The sequence below is a fragment of the Thermobia domestica genome, chromosome 6 (genome assembly GCF_964235325.1).
Source record: "Thermobia domestica chromosome 6, izTheDome1.hap1.1, whole genome shotgun sequence".
NCBI classification, from domain to species: Eukaryota; Metazoa; Arthropoda; class Insecta; order Zygentoma; family Lepismatidae; genus Thermobia; species Thermobia domestica.
This window is the reverse complement of record NC_137459.1, coordinates 131,606,631-131,620,318: the sequence shown is the minus strand read 5'-3', so window position 1 is coordinate 131,620,318 and position 13,688 is coordinate 131,606,631. Positions and strand designations below refer to the sequence as shown.

The following is a 13,688-nucleotide window of genomic DNA, read 5'->3' as shown; positions in this document are numbered from 1 at the left end:
TGAGCTATAAAAGGTCCACCCCAGACACCCCTATGTACGGTTACGTGGGGTCACCTTGAAAATTTTAAATGACAAAGGGGATCGAGTAATATATGGTGGGAAAGGACTCGACAAGAGAAATATTTTGCAGAAGGTTTCAAGTCCCTATGTTGAACCCAACCAAAATGGCGGGAGTTCACATTTCGTGTCCATAAAGTCCGTTGCCACCCTGTGTATTTTCGAAACGACTGCAAATATGAAAAAAAAACGCAGAAACACGGCCATAACTATTTTAAGGGGCTTGAATTTTGAGCTATAAAAGGTCCACCTCAGACACCCCTATGTAGGGGTACGTGGGGTCAACTTGAAAAATTTAAATGGCAAAGGGGGTCGAGTAATATATCGTTGGAAAGATCTTGAGAAGAGAAATATTTTCCTGATAGTTTTAAGTCCCTATGTTGACCCATCCTAAATGATGGGGGTTCACATTTCGTATCCATGAAGTCTGTTGCCACCCGTGTATCTTCGAAACGACTAAGAATATGATAAAACACAAAAACACGTCCATAATTATTTTAAGAAGCTTGAATTTTGAGTTATAAAAGGCCCACCCTAGACACCCCCAGATAGGGATACGAGAAATCGTGCTTTTTCATTTTATCATATTCTCAGTTGTTTCGAAGATAGACGGGGTGGCAACGGATTTTATGGACACGAAATATGAACCCCTGCCATTTTCGATGGGGTCAACATAAGGACTTGAAACTTTAGGCGAAATATTTCTCTTGTCGAGTCCTTTCCAATGATATATTACTCCATCCCCTTTGTCATTCAAAATTTTCAAGTTGACCCGACGTACCCCTATTTGGAAGGTCTGAGGTGGACCTTTTATAGCTCAAAATCCAAGCCCCTTAAAATAATGATGGACGTGTTTTTGCGTTTTCTGATATTCGCAGTCGATTGGAAGATACACGTGGTGGCAACGGACTTTATGGACACCTTATATATATATATATATATATATATATATATATATATATATATATATATATATATATATATATATATATATATATATATATATATATATATATAGGGTGTTAGTGAACTATACCGACAAACTTGAGGTGATTCCTCACATCAAAATAAAGAGAAACAGTTCATATGGACCTATGGCGAAAAGTGCATAGTTTCAGAGCTAGGGCTGTCCAAAATTTCGAAACAGCCAAATTTCAAAACACCGTATTTCGAATTCGAGGGATTGTGGATTATGGTCCTTATCAGCGTACTGTAAGTCACGCATACACAATCTAAAATGAATATTTCGTTAATGTTCAATGGGTGTACAGATTTTTCCCTGCAGGGTGAAATTCCCAGATATGTCATGAACCTAATTTTGAGATATGCTCTGACTTTATGATTGGTCCAAAGTAGGCAAACGATAAGCCTTGATAGCAGTGATCACGGAATCCTTTGGCGCGATGTCGGAAATGTTAAGGATCGTCAGCAGCACGGTTTCTCGTACTCGGGAAAACGCGTGGTGCGATATTTTCTTTCACACTTATAAGTGAAGAAATCGTGAAATATACCGTGACGAAATACATATCATCACACGTTATTCCAAACGCAAAGAAACATGGAGCTGTCGGATCTTAACACTTCCGACTTCCCTCCGAAGCATTGGATGTTCATTGTTGTCAAGGTTTACCTCCTGCCTTCTTTGGACCCTTCTTGAAATCAGGGTATATCTGAAAACTATTGAAAACGTATCTGAGAATTACACCCTAGGGAATACCCTCTATATCTATTAACAATTGATGAAATAAGCACCTTTGGATCACGCATGAATGGCTTCCTTTACGCTGACAAGAACCACCGTCCACAGTCTCTCGAATTCGAAATAGGGCCTCTTGAAATTAGGCTTTTTCGAGATTTTGGACAGCCCTAGCTCTGAAACTATGCACTTTTCGCCATTGGTCCATATGAACTTTTTCTCTTATTTTGATGTGAGGAATCACCTCTCACAGTTTGTCGGTATAGTTCATTAACACCTTATATATATATATATATATATATATATATATATATATATATATATATATATTTGGTCTAGGAATTAATTCGTGCGGGTGGACAAGAGATGGCGCAACGAACGGAGCGTCCCACAGTTCCGTGTATCCACACATGTGTTGCAAACCCCTGTCATCGCGTATCGTTCGTAGTATAGGGCAGTGGATTAAAGCGTCAACAACACCAGTTTGTAGTTAAGTGAACATGGCGCAATTTGTGCCTGATAAAGTGTTTTTGCGGGGTGTCCTGCTGCATTACTTTAACACGCAGAAAAGTGCGACTGAAAGTCATCGCATTTTGGTGGAAGTGTATGGTGACCATGCTCTAGCTGAGCGAACGTGTCAGAAGTGGTTTGCACGGTTTAGAAGTGGTGATTTCGGCTTGGCAGACCAAGAGCGAGCTGGACAGCCAAAAAAATTTCAAGACGAAGAATTGACAGCATTGCTCGAGCAGGATTCGTGTCAAACGCAGGAACAACTTGCAGCAGCATTAGGTGTTGATCAAACAACAGTCTCCAAACGCTTGAAAGCCATGGGAATGATTCAAAAGATGTCACATTGGGTTCCACATGAATTGAAAGACAGAGACGTTGAAAGACGAAAAACCATTTGCGAATTGCTGCTTCAACGACAGAGCAGAAAGGGGTTTCTGCATCGAATTATTACGGGTGATGAGAAGTGGATCCATTACGAGAACCCTAAACGAAAAAAGGCCTGGGTGAAACCAGGTGAACCAGGTCCATCACAACCAAAACGAGATATTCACTGTGCAAAGATTATGCTGTGCATATGGTGGGATATGAAAGGTGTGGTGTACTATGAGCTGCTGCAACCGGGTGAAACTATGAATGGAGAACGTTATCGACGGCAATTAATGCGTTTGAAGCAAGCTCTGGCCAGAACACGACCAGAATGGGAGAACAACATGATAAACTTATTGTTCAACATGATAACGCTCGCCCACATGTCGCAAAACCGGTCAAAACCTATTTAGAAAATGTCGGATGGGAAGTTTTACCCCACCCGCCGTATTCACCAGACGTTGCTCCTTCGGACTACTACTTGTTCGATTGCATGAACAACGATTTGATTGGACAGCGGTTTACTTCTTCAGAAGATATCGAAACATGGGTCTCTGACTGGATCGCTTCCAAGGATGAGGACTTCTTTCGCCACGGAATCCGTACATTGCCTGACAGATGGGCGAAAGTGGTGGCTAGCGATGGACAATATTTTTCTTAAGGTATTTATGTATTTTGTGTTTGTACTACAGCTTCAATGTGTGCGTACCAACCGCACGAATTAATTCCTAGACCAAATATATATATATATATATATATATATATATATATATAATATTATGTAATCCCATATAAGTAATATTTTTGATGAGTGCTGCAGCGAACATATTTTTATTAGTAGCATTAATTAAATATATTTACCACCTAAGGGCGTAAGTGGCTCCTCATTTTATAAAATCCATAAAATGTATGCCGAAAGTAGAGTATCTTATGGGTTTTTATAATTGCATTTTCATTGAAATGCTTTATGCGTTGAGAGAAGTCTGTTCAAATATTTTACATAATACCACTCATTCTAGCTTTGGAACTTCTTGTATAAAATAACAGACAAATTCTGACCAAAGCATATATTAACTAATAAATAATAGCGTTACAGTTTCGGCAAATTAACTTTGCCGAAACTGTAACGCTATTATTTATTAGTTAATATATGCTTTGGTCAGAATTTGTCTGTTATTTTATTTTACATAAACCTGTTCTCCCCGTAAAATGTATTTTAGCTAGTAAATATGTATGTTATTAGTGTTATTAATAAAATATATATTTACTAGCTGAATGGCGTAAGTGGTTTCTCACTTGAAAAAATCAACAAGGCCCAGTTTAGTTTTCAGGGAAAACGGATTTTTTTAAAAGATTTTCGGAAAAACGACTCAGGCGATTTTCTTCATATCTCATACATACATATTTAATTAATAACACTACAATTTTGCGTAAATCGTTTCTAATTAAAAGTCGGCAAGGGGTAGTTTATTTTAGGAAACGGGTTCTTCAAAGAATTTTCGTACATACAACATGAACGATTTTGTTCATATTTGATAAATAAACATTAACATTTTTTACTTCGCCGTTTCTAAAAAAAAACTGATCAAGTGGTTCAAAATCGTGTTTTACAAATAAGTATTTTGGGTGATATTCTTGAGGGTGACTTTTGACTTTTTTCTTCAAATTTTCTCAAAAGTTACTCAAGTGATTATGTTCCTATTCTATAAACAAACACGAACTGTGGCTAGAAAAAGACCGGACTGATGCTACAAAATGTTTTATAGGTTTTATGGACCATTTTGTACAACAGAAATATTATACCCTTCAAAGTGCTCCCCTGCACGACCCATACACCGTTCTACACGATTTTTCCATTGATGGAAGCAGTGTTTCCAGTCGTAGGGGGCCGCTGTGGCTCAGTGGTAGAGCGTTCACCTCTGGTGCTTGGGGTCCCGGTTTCGATCCCAGCCCCTGCGAAGTGAACTTTGTGGTGGACAAACACCGTGTGCGTGGGTTTCCTCGGTTTTCTCCCGTTTCCTCCCACTCTTCATTCCACCATTTCTTTCATTACTCATCATCACCGTCTCCTTTAGCCTAACCGGCATAACTGTGGAACGTAAAACTCAGATTTCATTCCATTTCATTTTTTGTATTCAGCCGTTTTCGGAAACTATATTCGTGATATCCGTCGCTTTTCTTTTCATAATTTCTGCTGTTTCAGTCTATGTAATTTCAGTTCTGACTTCAAATTGGGGATTAAAGAAAAAGTCGAACGGAGCAAAAAGCAGGGAATATGACGGATGATCTAACACAGGATCTCATGTTTGGTCAAAATTTGTTCACTGACAGTTCCGTGTGCGGAGGAGCATTGTCTTGGTACAGAATCCATTACTTATCCAAAAGTTAGGTAGTCTTCTTACTTCTTCACAAAGGGTTGTCAGCACATTAAGGTAATAATGTTTTATATATATATACAGTTTCACCATTGGATACCCAATTAACGTATACAATCCCACGAATGTAAAAATAAATAAATAAATAAAATCACCATTGCTTTGAATTTCGATTTGCTCATGTGATCTCCGTCGTGGCTAACAATTTAACCTTGTGAGGTCGAAATTTACTTTGTTGACCAAATTTGATAGCAAAGTGGAAAATGTCAGGAAACGAGCGTAAGCAAAATTTAAAGCCCTTCCGTCCGTAAAGACAGGCGCAGTGGACAAACACCTGATTGATCAGAATAAGCCAAAACAATGTGTTTCAATTCCGAAGCTTTCAGTGCATTTGTAAAACGGGTAGAGATGAAAAACAAAAAGTAGATACCGAAGGAAGTAGCCGTCCATAACAGAGTAGGTTTGTCATGGCTGCCATCTTGTATCTCGCACGATTGTTTTAAATAGGAAATGGGTCATGTAATACATCGAACTGAGCTAGAATACATTGATGAAGTCTCTTGTTGACACATTTATGATGAAGTCTCTTGTTGCCACACATTTATATTTGTAAGTTATAATGAAATGGCACATTGGCGTGAGTTCATTGGTTCCGAGATTTCTTTACAGCCATATCTTTTCGAAACAGAATAAGTCAGGAAAACCTAATGTACACCAATGAGTACGTCGTAGTTAGCTACTTACGAAGGGTATAATCTGCTTGAAACGATTAACTTGTATCGCGCAAAAATATTGTAAATGGAATGTGATGAATTGATAAAACAATTTGGCCTAACATTTGTTGAGAAACAAACGCAGTTATTTTCGACACAACGTTAACTGCAGCGTTCGTCATGCTTGTATGGAACTATGCGTGAATGTAATGATGAATATATTTTGTTTGATTTGGGGAACTAATTTAATCCGTTCTCTTTGTAGTACTTTCTGTGTGTTTGTGTATATCTGTGCGCAATTGATACCATTAGATGGCATCATGTTTATTGGGTCCCTTTCTTAGTATGGGAATAAATATGTTAGTACTCACTCTCACATTACTTCATTTCATTCATTCTTGACCCGGTGGATCCGTCGTGAATTTCTCACTAGGACAGCCGATTCATAACAGTTTGCCATTTCATTATATCTTGCAAATATAAACGTATGGCAACATAGACTTCACTATTGGATTTTTCTTAAAATTCTAACCCAGTTATGTATATTACATGGCCCCCTTCCTATTTAAAACAACTGAGTGAGATACAAGATTGCCGACTTCAAGATGGCAGCCATGACAAACCTACTCTGTTATAGACGTCAGCTTCCTCCCGGTGTCTATTAAATGTGTTTTTGTTGTCCATCCCTTTACCCGTTTTACAAATACATTGAAATTTTCATACTTGAAAACGCATTGTTCTAGGTTATTCTGAGCAATCAGGCTTTTGGTCACTGCACCCGCCTTTATAGACGGAAGTACTTTAAATTTTGCTTACGCTTGTTTCTTGATATTTTCCACTTCACTGCCTAGTTTGGCCAACAAATTCGATTTCGACCTCGCAAGGTTTACTGCAAAAGGATGCTAAACTCAAAATCAAATCAAATCTATTCGTTCATTAGAGTTTTCTTGGGGCGTTACGAACTCAGGCTCTTCCATTGGATTGATTGGTGTTTGGTTTCATGATCGTACATGAAAAACTATGATTCGTTGCTCTGTCTAAAATGTAGTATCCTTCAATGTTTGTCAAAATATCAGCACAAATCTTATCCGAGTTTTCTTTTGCTCCAGTATCAGGTTCCTTGACTTCAGTTTTAAACACACCTTATGTTAAAGCATTCATTTAAAATTTGATAAACACTTTCTTTCTCAGTTTCTGTGATTTCAGCAACAGCTCGTATCCTCAAGCGACGATCTTCGAATCACATCGCCGACTTTTTGAATCTTTGAGTCCGTTTTCGACGTGCAAGGTCGTCCGTGATCACTTCTCGTCCCTCGTACCTCTGTAAACTACTTGAACCAGTCAAAAACTTGTATTGGTAATAAAAAATAATATCGGTACACTAACTTTTGCAAATTGTTTCTGTTGTGGATTTTCCCAGCTTGAACTTTACATTGATATTTGTACCATTTTAACACTAAACATTTTTCCGGCGTAGCACAGACACATGGTCCGTTTCATTCAAAGGCCATAGCGGAACTGAATGGCTTGCACCCTGGTTAATCACTCATTCTATAGGGAGGATATCATGGTATTCACTCATGCATCGATTAACATTCACGCGCTAGCTATTTGCCATTATTATTATTATTATTATTATTATTATTATTATTATTATTATTATTATTATTATTATAACGCGCTGCAGCACTAACAGCCCTGCAATATGACGTGTGTCACTTCTGATTAAACTAATCTGTAAGAAGTAGTTTACTTGAAGTGAATTTTCTTCGAAGTTTTCCGAAAACATCTATTATAAGTTTGTTTATATTTCATAAGTAAATGTTTCAGTAATAATTGCAACATAGGTTGAAGAAATGGTAGCAGTAAAGTTTACTGCGGTGGTTCGTACCTTTTATTACTTGATGTAGGGAACTCTGATGATATCCTAAAATAATACTTGTGTATAGTAATATTTTCGTGATTTTGTGTGTGTTGCGACTGATTTTCGAAGTTGCCAATCAAAGTTACCAATACTTCCTCCATTTTAGAGTGAATATCCATACTTTTTTGTTGTTTTATGCACATGGTAAATTTATGCGATGTGAGTATCAATTGTTGCATTGATCTTCATGTACAAATTTCGGATTATAATAAGCCTGATTTCTAATTTTGATGACTATAGTGTAAACGTTTGTTTAGTTTTAAGTTCTGACTAAGAGAATTTTAATTTATGCAACATCGAGTTCCTAGTCTATGCATAGTAGTATAACGCATTCAATACCCAATATACAATGTACTTTATTTTTCCTTTCCAGTGTCGAGAAAGTCAAATATCTCAGAACACCAGTCAGCGGAAGAAAGTGGCTCTGTATCAAATCTTGGACAAGCTTGTAATTCTTGCGATGAGGAAGCATTCACTTCAAATGGAAAAGCCAAAGATCAGGATAGCGAAGAGGCCTGCAGCGATTCTCCTAAATCCAAGTATGAGTCTTATGAATATCTCAGATTGTACATTTTTAGAAGCCGTGTATCCGTGTTCTTACGTAACAAGAAATTAATCTAATTGTTCTCATTTATTAACGTTAATTTGGCTGCTAGCTGTTTAATATAAAGCTGGCGTGGAGTCTGATGTATTTACGACTTTGTTACATTTAAGAGGATGTTGCTGTAGATTCAAGTTGATTTTCCTTGATGTTTAAAATAGTCTGAAAACAAAGGAAATCAGGAATCGAAGAACATTGCTTACAAAATACTAGGAAAGCTAATAAGTGTCAGCTGTTGCTTATCATTTAATATACTGTGGTTTACTATACATATACAATATACATAATATTAATCGTAGCGTAGTCGTAACGCTTTCGCCTTCGGTGCGAGCGGTCCTGGGTTCGATTCCCGGTGGGGGCAGTCGGTCGAAAAAGCGTAAAAAAGTTTTTCAGGCCAGCCATCCTGAATGAGGTTTTCCTTATTCACTTCAGGCAAATGCCGGGGTGGTACCTAACATAATTGTCCCAGGCCGCATCCTTTCTTCCCCAATTCTTTCTTCCTTCCTTTTCCTCGAATAGTGTGCTCGCCGAGGGACGTCATCCCTCAGACGTGACGAGCTAGATTGCCATCGGTGCCGAAAGCCCAGAAATCTAAATCCTAAATATAATATTAGTCAAAGGGATAACAGATTTACTGCTTCATAATTGACTCAATTAGTGGGGATAGTGGGAAAGCCTTAAGGAACATATACACATTTTTTTTAAAAAATCATAGTCGAATAAATTTTAGTAAGATAAGATATATATATATATAAAAACACGAATGGACCAAGATTCAAACTCAAGTCTCCGGATTAACGTGCCGATGCGTTAACCATCACGACACCCAGTGCGCCATACTTTCCATTACTCCGAAGTCGGTACTCACAAGTAAAGGGTCCAAATGGGTGAATCGAATTGCGGGATGAGACATAGTGCACCTGATAGAGGATGTGAAAATATATGTATATGCAAAGTTATAGCGGCTGAGCGCCATAAGAAACGGAGGGGGAGGAGGTCAAAGTTGTAGGAAAAGTGCTATGCTATGTTATAGAAACACATCAAATAAACTGTTGAATCGTAAAAATTGTGAAAGATAGACAATGCAAACGGTGGTAGTTCCACATATTGGCAAAAGAAGAATGGGCAGAGTAGATCACGAACCTTCCTGCCATTTTAAAATCTGTGATATTTTTTGAAATGGAAAGGTAGTCATGTGACATATCAATTAGGGCCAGCATCTTCTCAGAAAGTAAGGTATGAACTTTAGTGATCGTTATCTGTGCTTATTTGGAAGATTTAGGATCATCTTTATAATTAATTACGAAAATCTAGGAGACTGATTTTATGGATGTTGAAAGTTTGGATTATCATGAAAACACATGTAAGTTAAACATATCTATAAGCCAAGAAAACTAACAGTGAAATTTGATATCCAAGTTGTATATCATTACATTATTATTTATGACATTACTTCAAATTTGCTTCATAGAGTGACAAAGAGAATTGTTCTGGTCTGGAAGAACCGCTTCCGCTTGATTTTTTGTTAGTTAGTTTGTTTGTTTTATGCGCTTTTGGTTGAAGATAATGTGGAGTTTATGTAGTTAACTTTTGTTAAGTGATATACTTAATAATATAAAATATAACGAGTATCAAGTATCAATCTCTTAGATTTTCGTAAAAAAAAAAAACTACAGGGTGTTCAGAAAGTAACTATGCAGTTCATAACTTGCCGTATTTTATTTTCCATAAACCACTTTAAACAACTGAAATTAACTCGAAGCTAATCTTTAATGTCATGGAAGTTATAAAAGATGCTGGAAGTGATCTTTCACTTGAAGACACAGTCGCACACTTTTCTGCATATCCTTGAAGACGTTGTGCAGAACATCGGGAGCGATGTTCCGAATGTGACGTGTCAGTGCAGCTTGGAATTCTTGTATGGTGTGCGGATTGCCTTCATAGGCCTTTCCCTTCAGCGTACCCCATAGAAAGTAATCCGGTGGAGCCAAGTCGGGTGATCGTGGAGGCCAGAGTCCTCGAGAGATGATGCGGTCACCGAAGATGTCCTGTAAAAAGCTCATCGCCTTGTGGGCGGTATGTGCAGTCGCTGTATCCTGTTGTCACCGGGCAATATCAGTTTCGTCCTCATTCAGTTCACCTAGGAAGGGCTCCAGAATGCAGGTGCAGTACCGTTCTGCATTTATGGTGTCCTGAAAGAAGATGGGCCCAATGATGCGTTTACGAGTCACGGCGCACCAGACAACAACATTTTGATCATGCAGTGGGGACACATGAAATTCATGCGTATTCTCCGTACTCCACATACGACTATTCTGGCTATTCACGTAACCGGAGAGGTGAAACCATACCTCACCCACGAAAACCGTTTTGTCAAGAATCCCCTTACCATTGTCCTGCACGAAGGACAAGAACCAGTTGCAAAAGTTCACACGCGCCGGTCGATCGGTGTTTCTCAGTTCACGCACGACCGAAATTTTGTACGGATACATGGACAGTGACTTCCGGAGAATCTTGTGAGCGGAACCCACGGACACTTGGGCCTGCTGAGCTAGTCGTCAAACCGATTTCTTTGGACTGTGCAGCATCACGTCTAGCACTTCCGCCACCTTCTCTGTGGATGTGGCTGTGGATGGCCTGCCTGATTTTCGAGCATTATGAACGCTTCCGGTCTTTGGAAACTTGATGATGAGGTTCCGTACAGCATTGCGGGTAGGCGTCTTCACTCTTGGGAACTTTGCTGGAAATACAGCTTCTACTGCTGAGGTAAACTTGTCTTCATTGCGGAACAGATGCTCCACAAGAAACACTCTTTGTTCAATCGTCAGCATGATGACCTGGATACCAATGATGTCACACAAGACGTTGGCCTTCAATCAAACCTGCGAACAAATACAAATACCTGGTCAAATATGGTTCAAATTAGGGATGGCTAATTCCGGAATTTTTACTTTCCGGAATTCGGAAAGTAAAATAGGAAAAATTCCGGATTTCGGAAAACTTCTGGAATTCGGAAAAAATCTGTAATTCGGGAAAATTCCGATTTTGGAAAAAATCCGGAATTTAGAAGATCCCGAATTCGGAAAAATTATTTTCCTTTTTGTAATCCTAAGAATTTTGTTCTAATGCAAAGGAATAAATGTCCTTTTTGTAATCCTAAGAATGTATGGTGCAAGTTAAGCTGAAACTTACATCCTAAAATATACACTACTCAATCTTTCCATGGTTAATGAGATGTAGCCCAAAAGTATGATGTACTCCTAATATTTAATTTTTGTTCCACTTTGATATTGTCCAGAGATAAGACATATATCAAAATAAACAAAATGACATAATAAAGATAAGTTATCTCGAATTGAATCTGAAGTTTTCAAGAAAATCGTGAGAAACGAATTTTTATGAAGTTAAAATATGCGTCGCTTGTTGCCAATGTAATGCAATTGATAACTTTTATGCTGGATTATTATTATTATTATTATTATTAGCTTATGGGCTATAAAATAAAAATATGAACCGTTAAGTAGCAGGTTTTATCTATAGTTTTTTTTTTTATATATCTTCTAACAGTAATACACATACTACTTGTAAATACGCAATGACTATCAAGGACAAGGGCATTATTATTAACATTAAAATTATTATTTAGTTTTAATAACTGTATGTTAAAACTGTTTTGTTTATTACAAACTAAATACAACTATTATTTAAAAAAGTAGTTCACATGAAACCAAAACAACATGATACGTAACCAAATGCAGTTGAGTTCGTTCTTCTACTCACTGCCTTAACTTAGGTTTTAGGGGCGTTGTTTTTCTGGCAACACTGTAATTTCTATGGATGGCAACACTGAACATTCTTCAGTATAATATTTTCTGTTGTAGAATAACATTATCTATGATTGTTGTGAGTTGCATTTCATTATTTCCTTTCACTGATGAATAAACAAACAAAAGAAAAATGGTAATTTTTTATTATTAACGAGCTCAAAAAGTTCGTTAATGAATTCTCTATGTCTGTCCGTCTGTCTGTTATTTGCGATTTTATTCAATTTTGAACCGTGCATTTGATAGAGCTTCAAAAACTATCAGAGAAAGTGATTAAATTTTTCGCGTCACTCTTGCCGTTCTCGAGATATTGACCAAAAAATGGCCGACTTCCAGATATTTAAGGAGCCATATCTCAGGAACCGCAAGTCATAGAGAGACCATGTTGGTGTTGTTCATTACCTAAGAGGATGGTGAACATTTTGGTACCAAATAGTAACCGATGGCCACTGGTTTGGCCAATGGCCAGTTGTATAGTGGCCACCAATTAATATCGGTACCAAAATGCGTACCATCCTCTTAGGTATTGACTAACACCAATATCATCTCTCTATGACTTACCGTTCCCGTGATATTGGCCAAAAACGGCCAATTTGTAGATATTTAAGAAGCCATAGCTCGGGAACCATAAGTTGTAGGGAGATGATATTGATGTCGATCAATACCTAAGAAGATAGTGAACATTTTGGTACCAAATAGTAACCGATGGCCACTGTCCAACTGGCCACAGGTTTGGCCAATAGCCAGTTACCCAGTGGCCACCAATTAATATCAGTACCAAAATTTTTACCTTCCTCTTAGGTATTGACTAACACCAATATTATCTCTCTGACTTACCGTTCCCGTGATATTGGCCAAAGGTGGCCAATTTCTAGATATATGACGAGCCGTAGCTCGGGAATCATTAGTTGTAGAGAGATGATACTGATGTTGACCAATACCTAAGAGGATGGAAAAGATTTTGGTACTAAATAGTAACCGGTGGTCACTGTCCAACTGAACCACTGGTTTGGCCAATGGCCAGTTGGCCATTGGCCACCAACGAATATCGGTACCAAAATTTTTACCATCCTCTTAGGTATTGATTAACACCAATGTTATCTCTCTCTGACTTACCGTTTCCGTGATATTGGCCAAAAAATGGCCAATTTCTAGATATTTAACGAGCCATAGCTTGGGAACCGTAAGCTGTAGAGAGATCATATTGGTGTTGATCAATACCTAAGAGGATGGCGAACATTTTAATACCAAATAGTAACCAGTGCCCACTGATTAACTGTCTACTGGCCACCGTTCCCCAATTATTGGCCAAAAAAGTTCAAATTTTTAGATATTTAAGCAGCCATATCTCGAGAACTGTAAGTCATAGAGAGATAATATTTTACTAATTTTTGCGAGAGAGAGGAGATGATGCAGATAAAAAGATTTATTTTTACACCTAGGAACAACTACAGTTTTCCTTTCCGCTCCATCTCTCCATTCTTTTTAAGTTCACCGTGGGACGTAAAACTTAAAAATTTCATTTCATTTCTTTTTAAGTTCGTTCTGGCAATGCTCATGGAGCATTCTCAACTGGTTTTTAGTAATGCAGGCTCTTAAGCTAGAAACTTGAAATTTGGACA

The 13,688-nt window shown here is 37.9% G+C and overlaps 1 protein-coding gene across 5 annotated transcripts in view; it reads left to right on the top strand.

Moving 5' to 3' along the window:
- The window catches only part of LOC145688213 (uncharacterized), a 392,276-nt gene that overhangs the window by 253,161 nt on the left and 125,427 nt on the right, over nucleotides 1-13,688 (top strand). For all 5 annotated transcript variants that reach the window (XM_081762115.1, XM_081762114.1, XM_081762117.1 and 2 more), the window contains one exon: nucleotides 8,015-8,180. In XM_081762115.1, coding sequence (XP_081618241.1) covers nucleotides 8,015-8,180 — 166 coding nt within the window. The remainder of the gene's footprint in view (nucleotides 1-8,014; nucleotides 8,181-13,688) is intronic.